Genomic DNA, 20309 nt, shown 5'->3' with positions numbered 1-20309 from the left:
GAGCCGCCGCGCCCCCGCGGCTGAATGTAAGGCAGGCTGGCTGTCCCGACCAGGCTGCAAAATACAGACCCAGGGGCCTGACTCCTCCCCCCCGCTCCCCTCCCCCACCCCCAGCTGTCTTCTGTGTCCCCTCTTCCCTAGAAAGCCGACCGGGGCGTCCTGGCAGGCAAGGCGAACCGGGTGGACCTGGAGACCGCGGCGGTGGAGCTGAACGAACTGATCCAGAGCGTGCTGCTCAAGGTCATGGGCCACGAGGACGGCTGGAAGAAGGCTGTGGAGCGGCTGAGGAAGGACCTGCAGGCCAAGGTGAGGACCCTGCTCCAGCCTCGTCCCAGGCCCGGCAGCTCCAAGCAGCAAAGGTTCACAGTTTCCGAGAGTCATGCACCGGGGAGCGGCTCAGGAGGTCTCTGTCCAGATGCCGTTGTTGGAAGGCCTGGCTGGGGCGGAGGCGCACTTCTACCCCAGGCGGACCCCTCTTGCTGCCAGGGGCCACCACTCAGGGCAGCTGACTCCCCCAGAGCGAGGGAGCCCTGGGGGCACCAGAAAACCACCAGATGTGGCAACAGGTGTCACCCTCCATCAGGTCTGAAATCTCCTGGCGGTGACATGGTCAACCCTGTCCAGTGTGAGGGGGTGACCTAGAGGAGTCCACCCACCTCTCCTGGCAGTGGGACATGGGGCTGAGGGGGGGTGTTGCTGACCCCGGACAAGCCAGACGCCGGGGCAGTGTTGAGTGAATGCAGTCACAGCCGCCCTGCTTTGAACTGTGAAGGATCGATGGGTAGACCCGGGGGAGAAGCCCAGCACCCCGTGATCGTGGCCAGGGGAGCAGCTGGCAATGTCACAGCATTCAGCAGATCTGCCCTGCCCTTCGCCTCTCCCAGTCCCGCCGGCTCATCTGCATCCCCACAGCAGCCCCACAGAGCAGGCCCGGGGCGCATCTCAGGAGAACGAGCCTCACGTATATTTTATTTTTTATTTTTAAAAAGATTTATTTATTTATTTGTTTGTTTGTTTGTTTATTTATATAAGCACTGGGTACAGTCAGAAGCGCGGGAGGGTGAGAGAATTCACCAGAGCCAGAGCGGGGAGCAGAGCAGGCAGAAGGACCGAAGGACACTGCTGAGGGGCGCAGCGGGCGGCAGGAGAGGTCTGCGCGCCATGTGGGACCCTCCTCTGGTGGCCGGGGAGCAGCTGGGGATCGAACCGGCGCCGCAGAGGCTGCGGGCAGCTTCGCAACCCAGCGCTCAACTGCTGTGCCACCAGGGAGGCCCAAGCCTCACGTTTATTAAGTGGCCACCAAGCCGCCCACATCATCACAGTGACTGCGGGGTGATGTCAGACTTCTTGACGCAACAGCAGGGTGACAAAAAGCAGCACAGAGAGGTCCTCTAGATTAAGGGTCCTGTGAGGGAATGGCCAGAAGCAGCCAGAGACCTAGCAGCATCGAGAGACCCGGCCGCATCCAGAGACCTGGCCGCAACCGCGTCAGCCCCGGGTTCCACCTGCGCCAGGAGTCCTTGTTCATGGTGCGGCCGCGAGACTGTGCCTCCCGGGAAAACATCCTCCTGTGTTAAGGAAGTTATGAGTGGCATGTCCTGATGTCTGCACCTTTGTAAAGAAAACGCATCCAGGCCCCAACGATGACACCTAGACGGGAGGCTCTCCCCCCAAGAGCAGCAGGGCCTCTGGGGACTCTCCGCCCCAGCAATGTCCATGGCCCGCCGGCCGGCCGGCAGCTTCTTCCCGTGCTGAGGCTTGGCGCCCGAGTCAGCCATTTCACTAAGGCTTGCAAAGGGGCGACTGTCCTCATCCAACTTTGCCTCTACATGTGTCAGCCGGAGAGCTGTGAAGAGGCTCTCTCCCTCAGGCCCGAGCCCCCGCCTGCAGTGCGGTTCTTGCAGGAAAGACAGGAACAATGGCGAATTGCAGCTTTAGCTACCAAGCTTCGGGGCAAGATGCTGGTGCACGCCCCACCTTCCGTGCCTCCTTGTTTCTGTTTTTATTCTTTGTTTTCCTTTTGCCCAGGGTCAGTGTTAGCGCCGGAGTTTTGTATGTTCACTCATCCTGTTGGTTCGGTTACTCTTTCTTTTGTCCCACATGGTGTCATCTTTGGTCTGCAAGCTGGTTTCTGCGACCTTTGGCTCGTCCATCCGTCTGGGATCACTTGCTTGCTTTTGAAAATGACAAGGTGTCCAGGCTCCTCTTCACCACTGCCTTCTTCAGACCCGAGCCTGGCGTTTCTCCTTAGCAGCTTGGTTCCCGTGAATGCAAATGGTGGCTAGAGGTGAAAACCTGGGTCCTGGAGGGAGCCCTCCTGCGACTGGGAAGTTCCACCTGGGAGGACTCAGTCTGCCATTTTCTCACAACAAGACATGGAATTACCTTTTGACCCAACTCTCCCACTCCCAGCTCAGGAGAAATGAAATGAAAACTTGATGACCTCACAGAACCTGTACACAAATGTCCACAGCGACATTATTAATACCCACCTCCCCAAGTGGAGGCCATCCAGCTGTCCACCCACACATGAACAGATAAACAGAATGTGGTCTGGGCACGTCGTGGAATATTACTCAGCCATGAAAAGGAGTGAAGCACTGGCACCTGCTACAACCTGGATAAACCTGGAGAACATGATTCTGAGGGAAAGAAGCCAGACATGAAGTCCACATCACATAGGAGCCCTTTTCTAGAAATGTCCAGAATGGGCAACTCTCTAGACAGAAAATAGATGAGTGGCTTCCAAGACTAGGAGTTTAGGGGGAAATGAGGGGTGACTGGTTATGGGAAAGGGGTTTCTTTGAGAGTGATGGGAATGTTTTTAAGTTGTTGCGCAGCTCTGTGAATCTGCAAGAGCCACCGACTGTTTACCTTCCGCTCAGTAGCTCTGTGTTGAAGGTGTGACTATCAGGTCTCTGCCCTGCCCCCGGGAGAAATGTCTTTTCCAGGTTGCAGTTGAGCAGTGGGCTTTGCCTCATGTCTGGGAGGCAGTAACTGGGGGGATCTTGACCTTGGCAGCTGTGCCGGCCCCTTCCAGCAGCGGGGCACAAACCTTCCTCCATCTCAGCCGTGTTCCCTCTCCCTGACCACCTCACTTTTGTGTTTACCTCGTGGTGCTTCTGTGACTCCCCGGGCAGAGCCTTTGTGGAGGAGGCAGGTGTGCGTGCACTCACCGCTCTCCCCTGGCTGCTCACAGCTGCCCCAGCACGACTTGGACAGTCTGCGGGTGGAGATGGACGAGGTCTGGATGGTGATGCGGAAGCTGCTGATGGACGGCATCCGATTTGACCCCGACAGCGCTGCCGGCTTTAGGAAGTGAGCACCTTCCGGGCAGGGGAACTGCTCCTGGAGGCTGGGGACACCCTCCCTCCAGGGAGACGACAGGGTACCCCAGCCTGAGTGTAGGGGTGGGGGTGTGTGGCTGAGTGTACTCTTGGGCTTGGGGGGCAGCTCTGGCCTTGGTGAGAGAGGACACATCTGCTCCAAAGCCCCTTGGCCACAAATGAGGAAACTGAAGCTGAGAGAGGGAAGGGGCCCTGCAAGGCTACACGGGGAGCCTGGGCGGGTCAGGACAGGCACCCCGGGGAGAGGGCCTGGTGCACCAGGGAGGCTCTGGTCCTCAGATCACCCTCCTGGCCCTGAATATCCACCGTGAAGGGTAACTTTCCAGAAAGCTCCTGGCCTTAGGGACCTCCATTGTGTTTGGGGCCGGGAGATAAGCTACACACACTTTTATCCTCCCCCTCTGCCCTGCGGCCCCATGAGCTAGGCCGGCCTGCGGGTGCCGGTGTGGGGAGGCCCGGCCTGAGGCAGGTGGAGCCTCCGCTGAGCGCCGCTGTCCCGCAGGAAACTCTTCGAGCGCGTGAAATGCATCTCGTGCGACCGGCAGGTGGACATGATGAGCAGCCCGTGAGTGCCCGCCAGGGGGCGCGCGCGCCCCACTGCTGCCTGCGCCGCCCCTCCCGCGGGTCCTGTCCTGCGTGGGGGCCCCCCCCTCCCCTCCTCTCCCCTCCCCTCCCCTCCTCCCACCCCCCCCCCCCCCCGTGCTGTCTGCTGCCCTCTGTATCCAGGGTCGCGCTCGCCTCCTAGAGGAGGCCCCGGGGCTGAGCTGGGGGCGCACGTGCGTGCAGGTCACAGCCCGAGCTTCCATCTGCTGCGGGGGGAGACTCGGTCTGAAGCCGCCGTCCACGCGCGGCCCACCGGCGCGTCCCCACGCCCCACCCCCGCGCCTCTCCTCTCCACGCATCTGCCTGTTCTGGGCGCTCCACACCAGGGGAGTGTGGCCTCGGGGGTGCGGCACGCGGCTTGCAGGGGCGGGGTGGGGGGTCGCTGCGGGACACCCCGTGGCAGGGACAGCCTCCCCCCTTACTAGCATCTGCTTCCCGTCTTGGAGCTGCTGGGAGCTGGGAGCGTGTATGTCTGTGTTGTCACCCACCGGCGTCCAGACTTTGGGGGTGTCAACCGAGCAGTGGAGTGCTGGATTGTAGGGTGACGCTGCCTAACTTTGTGAGGCGCTGCCCAGACTGTTCTCTGCTGTGGTTAAGAACTGGGATCTTGCAGTGACCAGGCCTCTGCGGTGCTAGCCCGGCCCAGCCAAGGGACACCCCCCTGCACCCCCACCCCCCAGGCAGGGTCACCTTCAACAAGAGGCTTTGGAGCAACAGCTAGAGTTTTCCTTCAACTCACAGATATCTAGTTGCAGTGTTATTTATAATAGTTGAGGGGAGGGCCTCCCTGGTAGCGCAGGGGTTAAGTCTCGCATTATGACGCTATCTGCAGCCACTGCAGCATGGCACGGGCACGAGTTCAATCCCCGGTTAGGGAGCTGACCCCCAGGGCGCAGCAGACCTCTCCTGGCTCGCCCTCTGCTCCCCTCAGCAGTGTGTTTCAGTCAATCTGCCTGTTCTGCTCCCCACTCTGTCTCTGGTGAGTCCTTTCACACAGACCCCATCTCTGGCCTACACCCCAGTTCTTGTATGCATAAATAAAATAAATCTTAAAAAAATAGTTTAAGGGAGAAATAAAAGGAAACAACCCCAAAGTAGCAAACACGTTGTTGTACATTCCTCTGGACAGGTCACTCCTGGGAACGGAGCCTCCCGTGGGGATGGTCTGTGACGCCGTGTCTGGTCCCGCAGCCGCCGTCACTGTGGTCCCAGCACCTGCACTCTGGCCAATGCGGATTAAATTTTGTTTTAATTCAGTTCATTTAAATGTAAATTGCCCTGTTAAATGCCACGCAGGGCCAGTGCCCGTGGGGCACGTGGGGCACGTGACGACCAGGGGGAGTCTGCAGCGACTTGAGTGAGGCGAGCAAGCAGGGTGTCAGCTCCGGCCCTGCTTTTGTTGAAATATGCATAAATGCGGGGAAACCCTGGGAGGACAGGCAAGATCATTGGTCACACGGAGAAAGCTGCATTTGGGTTTCTGGGTGGTTTTCCGTGCCTTCCAAAGTGCTGCCTGTCAGCGTGTTATTACTTCAAGCTTTTGTCCTGGCTTAAACACACGCAGCCGAGGAGGTGGCTGTCCTTCACAGTATGTGACTCTTCCCCTGTGTCCACCCCTGCCCCCTCTGCACACATCGAGGTGCAGAGAGCAGCAGCCCCTCGGAAGGCTGTGTAGCTTGTCACTGAGGTCAAGTCCATGTAACACACGTGAGCCATTTTAAACCCAGCAGCTCGGCGGGCTTAGAGCATTCATGCGCGGCACAACCATCCCCGCCTCCAGCACTGGAGCGTCTGTCACCCCAGGAGGAGGCCCCATCAGCCGTCACTCCCCAGCTCCTCCCCCCAGGCCCTGGGAGCCCCCAGTCTGTCTTCATCCTGTTTCTAGAATTTCCCTATTTTGGCTTTCGCCACTGCAGTCAGCGCAACTGTCTTTTATGACTCATGGCCCTTCCCCAGGCTCCTGAGCTGTGCATGTTGGGCCCTGATGTGAACTTTCCCGGGAGAACAAGCTTGAGCCTGGGCTTCCTGGAGGAGGAGGCAGTTGCGGTCACGTGCGCCTCCCACCTGGCTTGTGTCTCCACCAGGCAACTCATCACCATCCGCAAAGCCCAGCTGCTGTCCAGGCTGCGACCGGCCAGCGCCGACAGCTATGAGTACCTGCAGCGACAGCAGATGAGGTGCACGGGCTGGGCCTCCCCAGGGCGGTCTCCGGGGTGCCTGGGAGCTGCAGAGCCAAAGCCTATCCTGAGGCCTTGCTGGCCAGCTGCAAGGGAGGCCTTCAGGGGGTGGCGGGGAGGGGGGAGTGGCGAAAGGAACCGACGGATCTGTTGGACTTCTGGTACCGGCCAGCACTGTGGGGGCGGTCATGGGCCAGTGCTGTGGGGGACAGTCTCGTGGACACTCACACCCCCACGAGCTAGGTTCGTTTCTGCGAGGAAGGAGGCCATGGCCGTGGGGCCTCCATGAGCCTTTGGCCGAGCAGGCACGGCCCCGACGGTCAGGGAAGCCAGATCCTTGTGCGTCCCTCGGAGGGGTGTGCTGGTACCACCCCTCTCACGGTTGGAGAAACGAGGCTCCCCACTGTCCCAGGCTACACTAGTATGTGGCGGGCCTGGCATCCACGCTGGCTCACTGGGCCCCAGCTGACTTCCCAGCATCCCAACAACCCAACCTCGCGGATGCTTCGGCACCCAGGTCTGGGGGGTACCACTGGCAGGTGGGCCAAACAGGAGCCACAGCCATTGAGGGGTGGGACTCGGCCTGTGCCCAAGGCCCCGCCTGCCCTTGCTGGACCCCTGGAGAAGAGGGGGTTAGTGTGTGTGGGCGGCGGGCCCAGGGTCCGGCATGGCGGGGGCCCAGGGGGACAGAAGCCCCAACTGTCCCCCTCCGGCTCCAACTCAGGGCTGCTCAGTGGCACTGGAAGCAATTCCAGCCTTCCCTCCACACTGGCCCGGCCCTCGGCCTGTCCTGAGGCTCCCCTGGGGTGGAGGGAGGGTCTCTGGTGGCTGATGACCCCCCTCCCTCCCAGGGAGCAGCAGCTGCAGCAGCTCCAGGACCTAGGAATGCAGCAGGGGGATCTGCAAATTGCTGGTCCCCTGCAGGACTGGGGCGACGGCCCTGCTGCCAACAACCACCTCAAGACCAGGTCACGTGACTTGACCACACTTTACCCCTATGGGGACCCTGAAGTGTTGGATTATGACACCGTGAGTTTGGCTGCAGCCCTGGTGGTGAGCGATTGGGGGCCGACTGGGTGGGCTCCGTGTGTGCCGGAGCTCCCTGAGCCCGGCTGGGCCGTCCAACAGGCCGAGGTGGACCTCCTGGGCGTGGATGGGATCCTGTACAAGGGCCGAATGAGTGACCAGGAGGGCACAGCTGGCGCGGAGAAGGAGCTGGCAGGTGAGGGCCCAGGCCTTCCCGCACCCCTGCCCTGGTGTCCTGGCATAACTGGGCAGCGTGGGAGGCTGCGGGAGGGCCCAGAGCCGCCACCTCTCTGACTGGGGGTCCTCACGCAGCTGCTTGCAAAAATGGGGTCCTGCTGTATGCTGGGGAGGTGACAGGGAGCAAAAACTTCTGTCCCCCGGGTCTCCACTCTAGTGGGAGAAGCAGACCATAAGCCACTCACTGGGAGGCGAGGACCCGGCATTATGGAGATGAAAACCTGGCCTGTGGGGAGCGCCCTGGGGCCGGGACAGCTGGGGAGGACGCTGGCTGAGGGAGGGGTGCCGTGGGGCCTCCCTAAAGCAGGCAGGCTGGGTGCGCTGGGGAGAGGAAGGGTGAGTGCTGCTCGGGAGGAAGGAGGGACGGGAGCGGTGAACTGGGTGGGGGCAGGTGGGACAAGCTGGTGCCAAGGCCCTGGGGTAAGTGGCAGCCAAAGTTCGGAGCCCCGAAGGATGAGGCTGTTGGCAGGAAGGGAGGCTGGCGAGGGCTCCGGCTGAGGAGGAGACATGGGCAGAGCCCAAGGCCTGTCCTCGCCGTCACGGGCGGGGCTGTTGAGCCAGGGCCCGCTGTGGGGGGGCTCCTCCCGGGGCCCCAGGACTCCGACTGACCATACAAAGGCGCCTCTTCTCTGTGGCCCCGTCGGGAGCCTCCTCCCTGGAGGAGGAGTCCCCGGCTTTGTCCCGGGCGGGAGCCGCACGCCGGGAATCCAGGAGCCACGGGAGAGAGGGCTGGGTTGAGCCGGCTGGTTCGTCCGGACCCTGCCGTGTCCCTGCGGAACTGACGCCGGAAGGGAAGGGCTCTTGCACTGGGGTGCTGGACACGGGGCTCCCCTCCCCTGGGGCTGCCGCAACAAAGGACCAGGAGGAGGGCGAGGAAGAGGAGGAGGAGGGAGGACGGGGTGGGCGGGGCAGGAGCCACCTGTGTTCCTAGAGCAGCACCAACAGGGGCTTCAGCAGCAGGGAGTGCTGGGTCCCCGCTGCACCCCGGCCCCCCGCCTCGCCGAGCGCCTTGTCCTCACCTTGGAGGGAAGCAGTGGACAGTCTTGCTGACGTGGGGAGGGATCCGGGGGGCCCGGGAGCGCTCCCGGCTGGGCATGGCACGCCTGCCAACCCCAGAACCCACGGGACACAAAGGGGATGTTCTCGGCTCAGGCTCAGGGGGCACGTCGGGCTGATGGGCGCCAGGGTGGTGCCGGGCACCTGGGTCCTTTGGGAAGCAGAGCCTGAGGCGGAGTTGGGGCCATGGCCAGCAGACCTGGCCAGTCCAGCGAGCCCAGCGGGGAGCTTCTGAACACACATGGCCGTGGCAGGACCAGGACCGGGCTCCTGGCCGTCCATGGCTGGACGGGCTCACGGGCCCTGAGCTGCAAGAGGTCGAGCTGAAGCGTGAGCTCGTGAGCTCTTCCCTTAAAGCAGACCCCCCAACTGCCCCTCCTGGGGAGGAGTCACTCCGCTAGTAACCCCTGAGCCCCACTGGCGCCAGAGGGACGCCACGGGAGACCTGCGTGGCCAACACAACTGTCACCGCCCCTGGAGCGCTCTCAGCCCCCGGGGGACAGTCGGCTGCAGTGTAATGACGAGTGACCTCCGTGAGTAACAGACACGCGCAGGGACAGACAGCGACCCGGGAGGGTCCCCTGAGAGGCAGGGGCCTGCCTGAGGGCACAGCCAAGGAAGGGCTCAGGTGCTGCCTGTGAGGGGAGCTCCATGGCCCTGAAACTGGCCCCTCACTCCAGACCTGGGTGCCCTGCGGGGGTGCCAGCGGGCCCCCCTCCCCTACGCCTCCTCGTTGTCTTCTGGCCCGCAGCGGCCCGTGGCCTGTGTGGCGGGGGCGGGGGGTGGCGCTTGGCTGGACGTGGAAAGAGGTTCAGCAGCGAAGACAGAGTCAGCTGCAAATGGCCACATCGTGTCGGGTCCCATTTCTGTGAACCGTCGAGCAGGCAGCTGGCGGGACCGAGCGGCCGCGCGAGGGGCGGGGGCTGGACGGCGACCCGCACCTGCTGCGCGTGAGCTGAACGCCGGGATGGTTCCCGCTGCTCGGCTGCTTCGGGGCAGTGAATGCCACCTTCAGCAATGCGCCTGCGCACACGCCAAGCACGGCGGCGGGCGGGCACGGTGGTGCCGAGAGTGGCCGCACGGCTGACCGGTCACCGGTCCCCAGCCCCCCACCTGCATCCTGCGGGGACGCCGGGCGACCGCCTCCCCCTTGGCCTCAAGCTTTCAGGAAGGTCCAGACTCAGGAAGGCTGGGAGGGCTGGGCCCTGAGCCGGAGGATTCCCCAGAGTCAAGTAGGCGCTGGCTGGGGGGCCCTCTGGAAGGGCCTGTCCCTGCCTGACCCCCCCTCCTGTGCCGCTAAGCCGTGAAGTTCCCGCGCCCTCCGCTGAGGAACCTGGACGACCGCTCGCGCCTCGTCTCCTCACTCGGCGTCTCCTCCTGTGAGTGCCCGTCCCTCCAGCCACGGGCTCGGCTGGCTCCCGGCAGGCCTGCCTGTCCCACCTGAGGCTCCCTTGCCTCCTCGTCCCTCTCCCACCTGCGCTGCCCCAGGCAGGCACCCAGCTCCCTGGCCGGGACCTCCAGCCGTCCCAGGCGCCTGCGTGGCCCTGCAGGGGGGCTTCCTGGCCCAGGAGCTGGCTGCAGCGCGGGGTAAGGGAGCCCATTCATCCTCCTGGCCGTCTGCCAGGGGGCCCTGGGAGCCAGGCTGGCGGCACTGAGCTGCTGCGCACCCCCGTATCTCCGGGCCCACGCGCTTTCTCCCAGATAAACGGCCTTGAGGGGAACCAGAGCTGGTCCAGAGCCGAGTCCCAGGCTCCAAGTCCTGTGTCCCCTCGGAGCATCCACTTCTGGGGCCCTTCAACTTGGTCATCCCAGGAAGGTCAAGGGGGCTGAGACGGGGGAGCCGCAGCAAAGCACTGCTGATCTTGGGCTTCTCCTTAGGAGGATGCGCTGTCGGGCCAGCCTCTCCCCAGAATGTTCTTGGGACACCTCCTTGGTCTCTCCTGCCCCTCCAGCCCTGCACCCCTACACCGGTGTCCGCTCAGCCACCTTGGGCCTACACCAGACCGTGCCGGCTCGGCCTCCGTCTCTGCCGCCCCTGACACTGCTGCCGCGGCTGCCGCCCTCCCTGCGGGACCTGCGGGACCCCCTCCTGGCCCCAGGCCCTGCCAGGCACCCCAGGCCTCTGCGCTCTGAGACCCGGACCAACATCCAGCCCACCGAGGAGCCCACTAAACTGTGAGCTCTGCGCCCCCTCCCCACCCCCAGGCTGGGCCTGAACCTGGGGCACATGTGGGGCCCTGGACACCGGACATGGGGGGTCTCCACAGGGACTCATTTGAACCTGTGGCCCTTTTAACTCTCCGCCCCCAAACACGCACGGCACAAGCGCGCCCGCCAGCTCGTCGAGACGGCAGCTTCCCAGGTTGAATTTTCTGCTGAGCCAATTTAATGCCTTGACCGACTCCCAGCACGGCACCGCTAGGGTGGTTTTGGAAGCAATCACTTGCCTTTTTATTTTGCCGAAATGATTTCACGAGGACCCGCGCCCCCCGGCTGCGGCCGGTGCCCATTTTCCTTGGAGCCATTATCTCCACCAAGACCAGTTTCCTCACGGGAGCTCGCGGGCCCGCGTGCATCCGCTCAGCTCTCCGTGCCAGCGGTTTCCACAAGGGACGGCTGTGAGGAACCGGCTATTTAAAAGTCTGATTGTTTATTTCCAGGCTGGTCCTCGGGGAGCGGGGACCGCTGTCGCCCGGGATGGGCCCCGCACGCCCGCGTGAAGTCTTTCTGGCGGCCATGCCAGGCCTTGGCGGGGCCCAAAACAGACCTAAGCTTGAAGGGTTCCCACCTGGCCATTCAGTGAGGCTCCAGGCAGAGCTGCCGGGCCCGGCACGCCGGCTTCCTTCTCCCCCTGGACCAGTCACCCCTCCCGACCCACCCCCGGCCTGTCCAGGGGTGCCTGCCGTCCTGGCACAGCTATCAAAGTTCACAAAGACTGAAAGAACATTTCACTCTGTGCAGCTTTCAGGCGTGACCCCCAACAGCCAGAGACCCCTGGGAAGACAGAATAAGGGGTTTGTTGGGAGGGAGCCGGGGCGCCGCCCTGGAGGAGCACCCCTCCCCCAGCTCCTCCCTGCCACGCCCGCAGCCCTGCTTCTCTCCTTTCTCCAAGGTGATCTGGGGGACTTACCTGTCCACGCAACCATGGGCCGAGCGCTCGGACTGCGGCCTCAGGAATATTTTTGGCAACTTCTCCACAATAAAATCTTTTGCTTTTCTGTGGATGCGGGTGCTGGGCCCCGTGTCTCCGCAGAGGGTGGCCTTGCCTGCCCCGCGGGATCAGCCTCCCAGAGCCACTGTGGCCGAGGAGCAGCAAACTCCCCTCCTCCATCACGTTGGCCTCGTGGCCAGGCTCGCTGGAGCTGCCCGGGCTGCGGGACAGGTCCGGCTTGGTGGGCAGGCCGGTCTCGGGTGCCGCCCATGTAGCGGGCTTCTCCGTACCTCTCCCTGCAGGTGGGCGGTGCGGCCAGACTGGGCATTCTGGGGAAGGGGGGATGGACCCGAGCCAGGCTGTGCTTGGACTTGCCCCTGCCCTTAGATACGCGGGCACCCGGGCCACTCTTCACCCCACACCAGTCCCCACTGGGCCCAAAGCTGCTGCCCTGGCCACTCCTCAGGTTAGAAATGACCCTGCTCGAGCAGGTGGGTCCCCACGGTGCTGCTCACACTGGGGAGGGTCATCCTGTCTCTGTGGGGGAGGGGTGGCCGGGGGGAGCCTGCCTTTGGCCTGGCCCCAAGGTGCCAGGCTGTAGCCAGCATCCTGGCTCAGGATGGTGGCGGGTGGGCTGGCAGGAGGCATACCTGCTCCGGCCCGGAGCTGCCCCAGAAGGGTGGCCTGGTCACCCCAGCAGGAAGGCCTTGGGGAGCAGGCAGAGTGTAAACTTGAGAAGGGCCTAGGTCCAGCCTCCTCGAGGGGGAGGGGCTCCCCCACTGGGAGTGAGGGGGTCTCTGCAACGTGCAGGTTTAAGGCCGAGATGAATGTGTCGTGCGGGGAGGGAGGCAGGAGGCCTGGGCTGCTATGTGAGCACACGTACCAGTTGGGCAGACGGGATGGGGCTGCCTCTTGCCAAGGCGGTGCTAGAGCGGACATGCTACGTGGTAACCACCTTCACCCCTAAACCCCCGTCAAGGAGTCACTTAGCATTTTTCCCCTTTCAAAGATACTGGCTCATTAACCGTAGGTAGGGCCACCGAGGACTGCAGACGTCGCGCCAGTAAGACCTGCTCCAGAAGGCGCCGCCAGCTGGAAAGGGGACGTTCAGGCACTGCTGCGGCCCTCCTCAGACACTGGTCAGCACGCCAGGCCCGTCACCACCACCATGGCTGGCCTGACCCCTGGTGACTCCCCACGGATCTGGGGGCTCTAAGCAGAGACCCTCTTGGTGCACACAGCCAGCAGTGGGTTCTTTCTGCTCCCCCTCCTGTCCCTGGTGGTCTCGCTGCCTGGAGAGGAGGACCGGCCAGTGTCCCCAAGGGGGAGCTGTCCCCAGAAGCAGAAGCCGCTGGCAAGGCCCTGGCTGCCCTGGCAGTGGGCCCTTGCCCTGGAGACCCTCCCTGAGAAGAGCTAAGTTCTCTTCAGGCTCACCTGAAACACACACATTCCCGGATGTAAGCTGTGGCCAAGCAACCAATGACCTTCCCTCATGCGGAGTGGAAGATGGCCTGGCCTCAACGGATCTCCCTGGCCAACCCAGGTCTCCCCAACTCCCAGGAGCAGCCTGAGTCAAAGCTCATCTGTTCCAGGTGCCAGCGACTGTGAAAAGCCCCACCCGCCTGCTCAGGCTTGAGGAACAGCACGTTCCTGAGAACCCCGGGGAAGGCCTTGGGGATGCTTGGCAGCCCTGCAGCAGCCCCTCCTCTTCCAGGGAGCACCTGGTGGGCAAACAGGCCCTTCCTTCTAAAGCTGCCAGAGGAGCCCCGCCTGCCCAGTGTTCCGGTGCTGCCCTGTGTTTCCTGGGGAGGTAGACCACGCACCTGTGGTGGCCAGGGGTGGGGGTGTCCCCACCCTGATGTCCCCTTCAGCCTGTTGTGGCCTTGGGGGAACCTGGGCCTCCTATCACACGCTCCCTACATAAGCCGGAAGGGCAGCTTTTCTTAGCCCCTGGATCATAAATGTTGCAGACAAATCGGAGCCACAAATGCCACCCAAGCACACCAGCGGCGGCAAACCAAGACCAGCGGGCCTTTCAACAGCAAGGGGCACACACCCTCTTCTTGGGGAGCCCGCCTTTCACCCCACCTGACTCAGCATGACCCCCCTCTTCAGAAGTGAGACTTGTGTGGCCCAAGACCCGCCTGGCACAACCTCGTGGATGCTGGAGCGGGGCCCAAGTCCCGCAGTCAGGCCAGACTGCAGCATGAGGCTGGCTCCCCCAGGGGCCGCAGCCCCCCCCTCCCGCCCCCGGGGTTTGCTTGTTTCCTGGTCTCACACAAGCTTAGGCTCCCCTCTAGGCTGTCTGGGCTCCTCCCACCCTTGAGGCTCACAGACCTGGGGTCCCTGCACGCCACGGGGGAAGCACTGGGAACCTGGGCCCAGCTCGCGCACCCTCCCTCTAGGCTGCTCCTGGCTCGTCTTACCTGGGGAGTGAATAAAAACCGATACCTGGGTCCCGTTCTAGAAGAGGTGCCTCAAGTACGCAGGGGACCCTTTGCTCCCTAATTTTGGGGGCCCCAAGTCTAGTGTCCCCAAAGGCCGTGTGCTGGGGTTGCCCGTAAGCTGACCTGTCGTGACCCTCTGTGAGCTTGCCCTTTCACGTGCAGTTGAGGGGTGTTCAGTTCACCAGGTGGGTCACCAACACCCTGGGACGCGTCTAGGATTCTACCACAGCACTTCTCCCCCAGGGCTCTGGGGCCTTGAGGGCCAGTCTTTACAGATCTCAAAGGAAACTCTGGGGTGAGCCCACTGTAAGAAACTTGGGGTGCAGAGCCCAGGGACATTTAGCCAGGTTTCCAGACATTTCATCACAACTTGAGGGTGCTATCACACCTCACAGGTTGGGGCCATGGCGGGACACCCCACCTGGTCAGCAGCGCCCTTGTTGGATAACCAGGCTCTACAGGAACCTCAGTCCTTCCAGCCTGAGATTACCTCGAGCTCCAGAAGAGAAACCAACCTCACCTCAGTGCAGGGCATTTCTCCACTGGGTCCCCGGGACTGCCTCTCTAGCCAGTTGGGGTGATGCTGCCGGCCTGGGGACCACACTATCTTGGGTATAGATAATTTGGGGGCTTCTAGGAGTGCAAATTAGCACACACCATCCCCTGCGGTGCTGGACCCCAATCCCATCACCTGCCGGCTGGCACTGCTCAGGTGCATCACCCCACAGCAGGTAACCCAGCCCCCCTGCAAAGCCTCCCACCACCCGAGTGGGCGTGGCACTCCCGAGAATGCCTTCCCCTCCAGAAGAATGAAGCCCCGTGACAATTCAGGAGGCCCAAACCCCACCTTTCTCATCTTGTCCTCCACCCTCTCTGGGCCCTGCTAGTTTTCAAGGTGAGGGCCAGAGATGGCAGCTCAGTGACCAGCATCAACAGCTGTCCCAGGCAGGCTGGGAGCACTCTGCCAGGCTCCGCGGTAGGGGTGAGGTGGAGCTCCGCCTGACTCGGGCATCTGCTCAGAAAGCCCAGGCTCACCAGGGATTCTGTGCAGTGTTGAGCGCACCTCCCAGCGGGAGCGGCTCTCTGGGCCACGAGCCGTCAGGCTGTCCTACATGGAGTGAGGTTGAGCGAAGCGGCAGCACAGGCCCTGACCACCCTCCTGCCCTGCTGGGGGTGCAGGCTGCTCCAGGGACCACTCCCCCAAGGTGGGCGGGCGGACTCCTCCCTTGGGGCTACAGCAGATGTCTGCCCTGGCCAGCTGGGAAGCAGCCTGGGACCTCCAGTCCATCCCGTCCCTGTGGCCTGTCTCCTTTGCCCAGGCCTGGTCCTGACTGGCCGCTAGCCCCACCGACTCTGCAGCCACACCTGCTGGCACCCAGCCCCCCAGGGGAGTGCCTGCCCCCCAGCGGCCCCACCCAAGGGCCTGAAACGGGAAGGTTGACACTTCAGTCCTTCCAGCCTGACACTACCTTGACCTCCAGAGGAGACTGGCCTCACCTCAGGCCTCGATGGTGGGAAGGCCCACTAGGAGGCCAAAATCTGACCAGCCTGGCGAGGGGGAAGGGGGGCAGATGGAGGCCGGGACGCTGGGACACCGGCCAGAAACTAACTCCACAGGAAAAGCCGCCAGCGGGCAGGGAGACCAGAGCCGATGTGGCTGCAAGGACTGAGCGGAGCGGCGCGGCCTCGCCCTCCACAGGGAAGAACTGGCAGCAAAGCTCAGGACCAGAGGCAAGACCACAGAGCCTGGTGGTGGTTTGGGACTCTTTCTTCTCCTTTGTTGGGGGGAGAAATGGGCATGGGGCACCCCGGGCACCGGGGAAGGCATGCAGGCAGCCCCAGCAGGCAGGAGCCGGGGGAGGGGAGAGTCCTGGAGTCTCCCACCATCTTTTTCTCTGCAGGGAACAGCAAGGCCGGCCGACAGGGGGCGCTAGGGAGAGGGGCAGGGCCCTGGGGAGCCGGGCGGCTGGCAAGGGGCGCGGGGGCTCACTCTAGCATGCAAAGTCCAGCTGCCCATGAACTAGGTTGCTTCTCGAAGAGCGACGTACGTATAAATACACAGACACAGCGACGCGCACATGCGACAAGGCTCTGCACTCCCGAGGGCGCGGCCCAGGCCCCGGGCGCTCCGGACAGGACGGGCCCAGTGCCCCGCGAGGCCTGTGGCCCGAGCACGAGTCCTCTGGGGAAGGTCGTCTGGTCTCTGGAGTTCATCCACCAGCACCCAGACCACCGGGCCGCGGCCACGCAAGCTGGGCGCCCAGACTGCAGCCCGGCGTCGCGCGGGAGCTCGGGCCCGGGCTCTCCTCCAGGGCTGGGGAAGAGGCTGCAACAGAGGGGGGTGCAGGGGCCCGCAGAGACGTCCTCTCCCCCGCCCCAGGGGTCCTGGCCTCCGGGAGGGGGAGGGGCCTCCCTTATCTCTCAGCCTCCATGGCCGGGTGGGCCCTCGGTTCTGAGGCGGCCTGTTGGGGGGCCAGAGGCGGCCAGTCTGACGCCGGGGAAGGGGGTGCCGGAGTCCACAGGGGCGGCTGCAGCGGCTGGTGGTGCTGTGGGCCCCCCGGGGGCGAGGCCGCAGCGGGCCAGCCGGGCGCCGCGAAGCTGCCAGAGGCCGCGTGAGGGAAGTGCGGCGGGGGCGACGTGGCCGTGGCCGCCATCGGGCTGCCGCTGTGGAAGCTCTCAGAGGCCTTGAGACGGGAGAACATGGTGAGGGCGTCGGGGAAGTTGGGGGGTGTGGCGGGGGTGTTGGCGGGAGTGCACATCTGTTGGGGGAAGAACAGAGAGGGAGGGTGAGCACCCCTTTCTGGGAGGGTCGGGCCCCCTTAAAGGAGACAGGTGCGGTGGGCGCCTGTGCCCCCTTCCACAGTGCTCTGGGCAGAGCCGCTGGGCTCAGAGAAAGTCTGGTGCCAAAAAGGTGGGGCCCTCACACTGGTGCAGGTGCACGGCCTCCCCACAGCCCCCACACCTCCGTCAGCCCCCGGGTGGGGAGCACTGTCTGCAGCCAGTGTCCGTGCTCCCCAGGTCCCCCGGATGACCCCAGGCAGCAGGGGAGCCCACCAAACCTGCGGGGCACAGGCTCAGCACCCACCTCCACCCTCTGCCGCAGGAACTCCGGGGGGCACTTACCATCTGGTGGTGGTGGTGGCTGTAGGGGATGTTGGTCTCTTGGAAAAAGGCGCTGAGGGCCGTCTGCTGGGGAAAAGGCACTGCTTAGCCTCAGGACCCAGCCTGGCCCCTCGGGACTTGGGGAGGCCTGGAGCCTGATGACCAATGGCGTGGACGGGAGTCAAGGTGGCGTGCCTGTCACCAGGACCCTTGAGGAAACTCGGCGGTGGGGGTGGGGGAGTTGAGGGGGCCTGGTAGGCAGTGACGGCCCCGAGGCTCTGCGAGCACTCCCCAGCCGTCACCATGGCCGGGAAGGGCCTTCAACAGACCTCAGCCTCCACTTTGGGAGATGCCAGCCCCGCGCTGACCAACTGGCTGGGGAGCAAGTGTCCCCGCTCCCCTTGGAGCCTCAGTGTCCCTGTCTGTGACCACCTGCCCCTCTCCTCGGCTAATCAAGAGCCCTGCCAGCCGGGGCTCAGTCTCCACAAGGAGACCACTCCAGGCAGCACAGCAGGGTCCTCGGGCACCTACTGGGGAGAGCCCTGAGTGGAGGAGGTTGGTCTGGGTTTCACACTCTGTTCGCCTAAGCTTCCCCCAGAAAGTTCCCACGGCGGCAGAGCAGGCGGGGGTCTTGGGGGTTCGAGGAGAGAGAGGGACCTCAAGGGAGGAACTCTAAAGGGGTCACCAGGAGCCCCTGAAGGAGATGCTGGCTCAGGTCATTGCAGGAGGGACTCTGAGGAAAGTCAGGGCACCCAAGGCTCTCGCCACAGCGCTAGGTGAGGGAGGGGCAAGTGTGTGAAGGGCCCTGCCCTTCAGCCAGCGCCAGCCTCAGGCTCATCTCCTACACTGCAGCCTGCTTAAACCAATGTCCTGCCTCAACACACCCCAAAACCCAGCCAGGCTCCCAGGGGGGTGGGTTTATTATTTTTTTAAAGGAAATTCAAATGAATCATTCTGGGTATTTCCTGATGGGGACACAAGAGGGGGGGGCTTGGGGGTGCTGGTCTCTTAAGGTCTCTTGATGACCCAATTCCACTTCTGGATCCCCAGGAACATACCCAACCCATCCCCCTCCTGCCTACTGCAATTCCAAAGGCTACCTGTGGGGGATCCCCACAGGTGATTCTGCTTCTGTCTATCCTTCTCCATCACGGTGAAGTCCCACCCCCTAAAACACACAGGTCCCCTCCCCCTGCAGCCTTCTGTCCCTATTAACACCTGAATCAGAGAATCTGACCAAAAAACACGGCCTCTGTCTGGGTGAGCCCTCGGCCAATGTAGGCTGCCCATCACGGTGGAGGGCACATGGGGGCAAGTTGGCTGAGAGGAACCCCTCGCTCACCCCCATGCAGAGACCTAAGATTTGGGGGTTCACAATTCATTTTCACCTTAAGAGAACCTCTCTAGGATCCCTCATTTTGCGGATGACAAAACAGACTCAGGGAGCACAGAGCTCCTATCTTTGGGGCCACCAAAACCCCCAGTGTGCAGTTTGCTCCTGCCCCTCCAGGGACAATTTCTCCCCAGGTATTTCAACCCTCATAGCTACATATTCAATTCCTGTGATCAAGTCAGCCAACTGGTGCTGCCAGAGTGACCGCTCAGCCAACGCCAGGCCCAGCGGGCAGGCAGGGCAGCTCCTCACCAGACACCTGTCTGCCCAGCCCCAGCAGGGGGGAGCCATGCATGGGGATGGAGGCTCAAGCAAGCGGCCATGAATGTGGTTTTGCAAGTTTTGCCACATCCAGTCCTTGAGACCAACGGGCTGATTAGGGAGCTTCCTGCAGGGCGGGGCTACCAGGCCTGGGGAAAGGGGGGGGTGTCACTGTTTAGAGGTCACCTCACATACCCCAGGGTTGCAGGGGGAGGGAAAGACCTGCCCAGAGTCACAGCAGCCTCCCTTCTCCAGGAGTGGGCAGCACACAGGGTCAGGGGTGCTCCATAAGACTTGAGTAGGAAGCTCCTCTGGGCGGACAGGCCACTGCCTCCCCAACTCCATCCCACCTCCAAGAAGCTGAGCCCCAGAGCCCCCGAACTTCTGGACGCCCTGCAGACCCAAACACCCTTCCTGGGAAGGCTCCCCATCAACAAACAAGGTTCTTGGGTCCCAACTGGGCCCAGATACCGGGGGCGCGCGTGCGCACAGTGAGAAGAGCGACCTCACATTCGTAAGGGGTGGAGCTCAAGGGTCTCTGGCCCGATCCCCACCCTGGGGTGTTTCCGGGTTTTGGCGTTAGGGAGGCCTAGCGGCCTCCTGGCAGCACAGACCACCGGCCCTGGCATGTATGGGTCGAGGAGGCAGGGGTGGGGGCCAGAACGGGCAGCCCCACCTCGGGCCCCGCCGGCTGAAAGCCCCGGAGCCCCGGACGCGCGGCGACCCGCGCAGGTAGACGGCCCGCGCGCACGGAAGCGCACCAGACACACCTGTGGCTCGCGGCCGGCACGCGGGCGCGCGGCGCGGGGTCCAGCACGCCTCCTCGCGTGCGCGCAGGCACCCCCGGCGAACGCGCGGCGAGCGTGGACACGGCGCACGCCCCACCCCCGCGTGGACTGCGTGTTTACACACACGCCAACATGCCCACACGTAGCGTGGCGCGTGCGTAAACACAAGCGCACATGTCCGTGGGCACGCGCGCCGCCCGCGGCCCACCGGGCACGCGGACCCTCCGGCCCCCACGGCCGGCGGCTCGGGAGTGGGGGCGGCGCGGGCCCGGCTCGGCCCAGGCCTGGGCGTGCTCCTTCCGGCCGCCGGTCCGTTCGGGCCGCGCCGCCGCCCCACCCCGGCCGTTACCCGAACAAAAGAGGGGGGTCCCCCGTCCCCCCGCCCGCGGGCCGGGGCGGGATCCCGGGGCCCCGCGCGTTTCCGCCGCCGCGTGCGCGCGCCGAGCCCGGGCAGCCGGGCCGCGACCCGCCGGACCCCGGGCCGAGCGCGCGGGCCGGCCGGCCGCCCCGGGGGGCGCGCGCACCGCACGTGTCCGCGCCGGCCGCGCCGCCACGCGGGACGGACCCCCGCCCCCGGCCCGGCCGCGCACCTCGAACTGCCAGTGGGCCGCCTGCAGCAGCTGCTTCGCCTGGTCGGCCGCGCAGCCCGCCGTCAGCACGAACTGGTTGATCATGACCTGGTGCTTGAGCTCGTCCATGTTCACGGACATGGCGCCGCCGC

General features: G+C 64.0%; 2 protein-coding genes across 2 annotated transcripts in view; one reads left to right on the top strand and one right to left on the bottom strand.

The window, feature by feature from the left end:
• The window catches only part of CUNH16orf96 (chromosome unknown C16orf96 homolog), a 21361-nt gene extending 8548 nt beyond the window's left edge, over positions 1–12813 (top strand). Inside the window, exons 9-19 of the mRNA XM_054693930.1 lie at positions 142–306; positions 3200–3318; positions 3850–3912; positions 6035–6127; positions 6979–7156; positions 7256–7349; positions 9748–9825; positions 10399–10621; positions 11107–11245; positions 11900–12088; positions 12628–12813. Coding sequence (XP_054549905.1) covers positions 142–306; positions 3200–3318; positions 3850–3912; positions 6035–6127; positions 6979–7156; positions 7256–7349; positions 9748–9825; positions 10399–10621; positions 11107–11245; positions 11900–12088; positions 12628–12813 — 1527 coding nt within the window. The remainder of the gene's footprint in view (positions 1–141; positions 307–3199; positions 3319–3849; positions 3913–6034; positions 6128–6978; positions 7157–7255; positions 7350–9747; positions 9826–10398; positions 10622–11106; positions 11246–11899; positions 12089–12627) is intronic.
• UBALD1 (UBA like domain containing 1) lies at positions 10548–20309 on the bottom strand. Its single transcript, XM_037507675.2, has 3 exons — positions 20179–20309; positions 17168–17230; positions 10548–16803 (listed from the first exon to the last, which is right to left on the bottom strand). The coding sequence occupies exons 1-3, from the start codon at positions 20296–20298 to the stop codon at positions 16459–16461; spliced, it is 528 nt and encodes a 175-aa protein (XP_037363572.1). The 5' UTR covers positions 20299–20309; the 3' UTR covers positions 10548–16458.

The sequence above is a fragment of the Talpa occidentalis genome, unplaced genomic scaffold, assembly GCF_014898055.3.
Source record: "Talpa occidentalis isolate TD23 unplaced genomic scaffold, MPIMG_talOcc4v2.1 talOcc4.12, whole genome shotgun sequence".
Lineage (NCBI taxonomy): Eukaryota > Metazoa > Chordata > Mammalia > Eulipotyphla > Talpidae > Talpa > Talpa occidentalis.
Note: the sequence above shows the minus strand (reverse complement) of the source record. Positions and strands in the feature narration are given on the sequence as shown.

Bases quoted from the DNA above. Each gene is read 5' to 3' on its own strand.
- UBALD1 (XM_037507675.2), bottom strand. From the start codon at position 20,298: ATGTCCGTGAACATGGACGAGCTCAAGCACCAGGTCATGATCAACCAG. The intron at 17,231-20,178 runs GTGCGCGGCCGG...TTTCCCCAGCAG, and splicing joins CGGCCCACTGGCAGTTCGAG to ACGGCCCTCAGCGCCTTTTT. The intron at 16,804-17,167 runs GTAAGTGCCCCC...TTCCCCCAACAG, and splicing joins GCCACCACCACCACCAGATG to ATGTGCACTCCCGCCAACAC.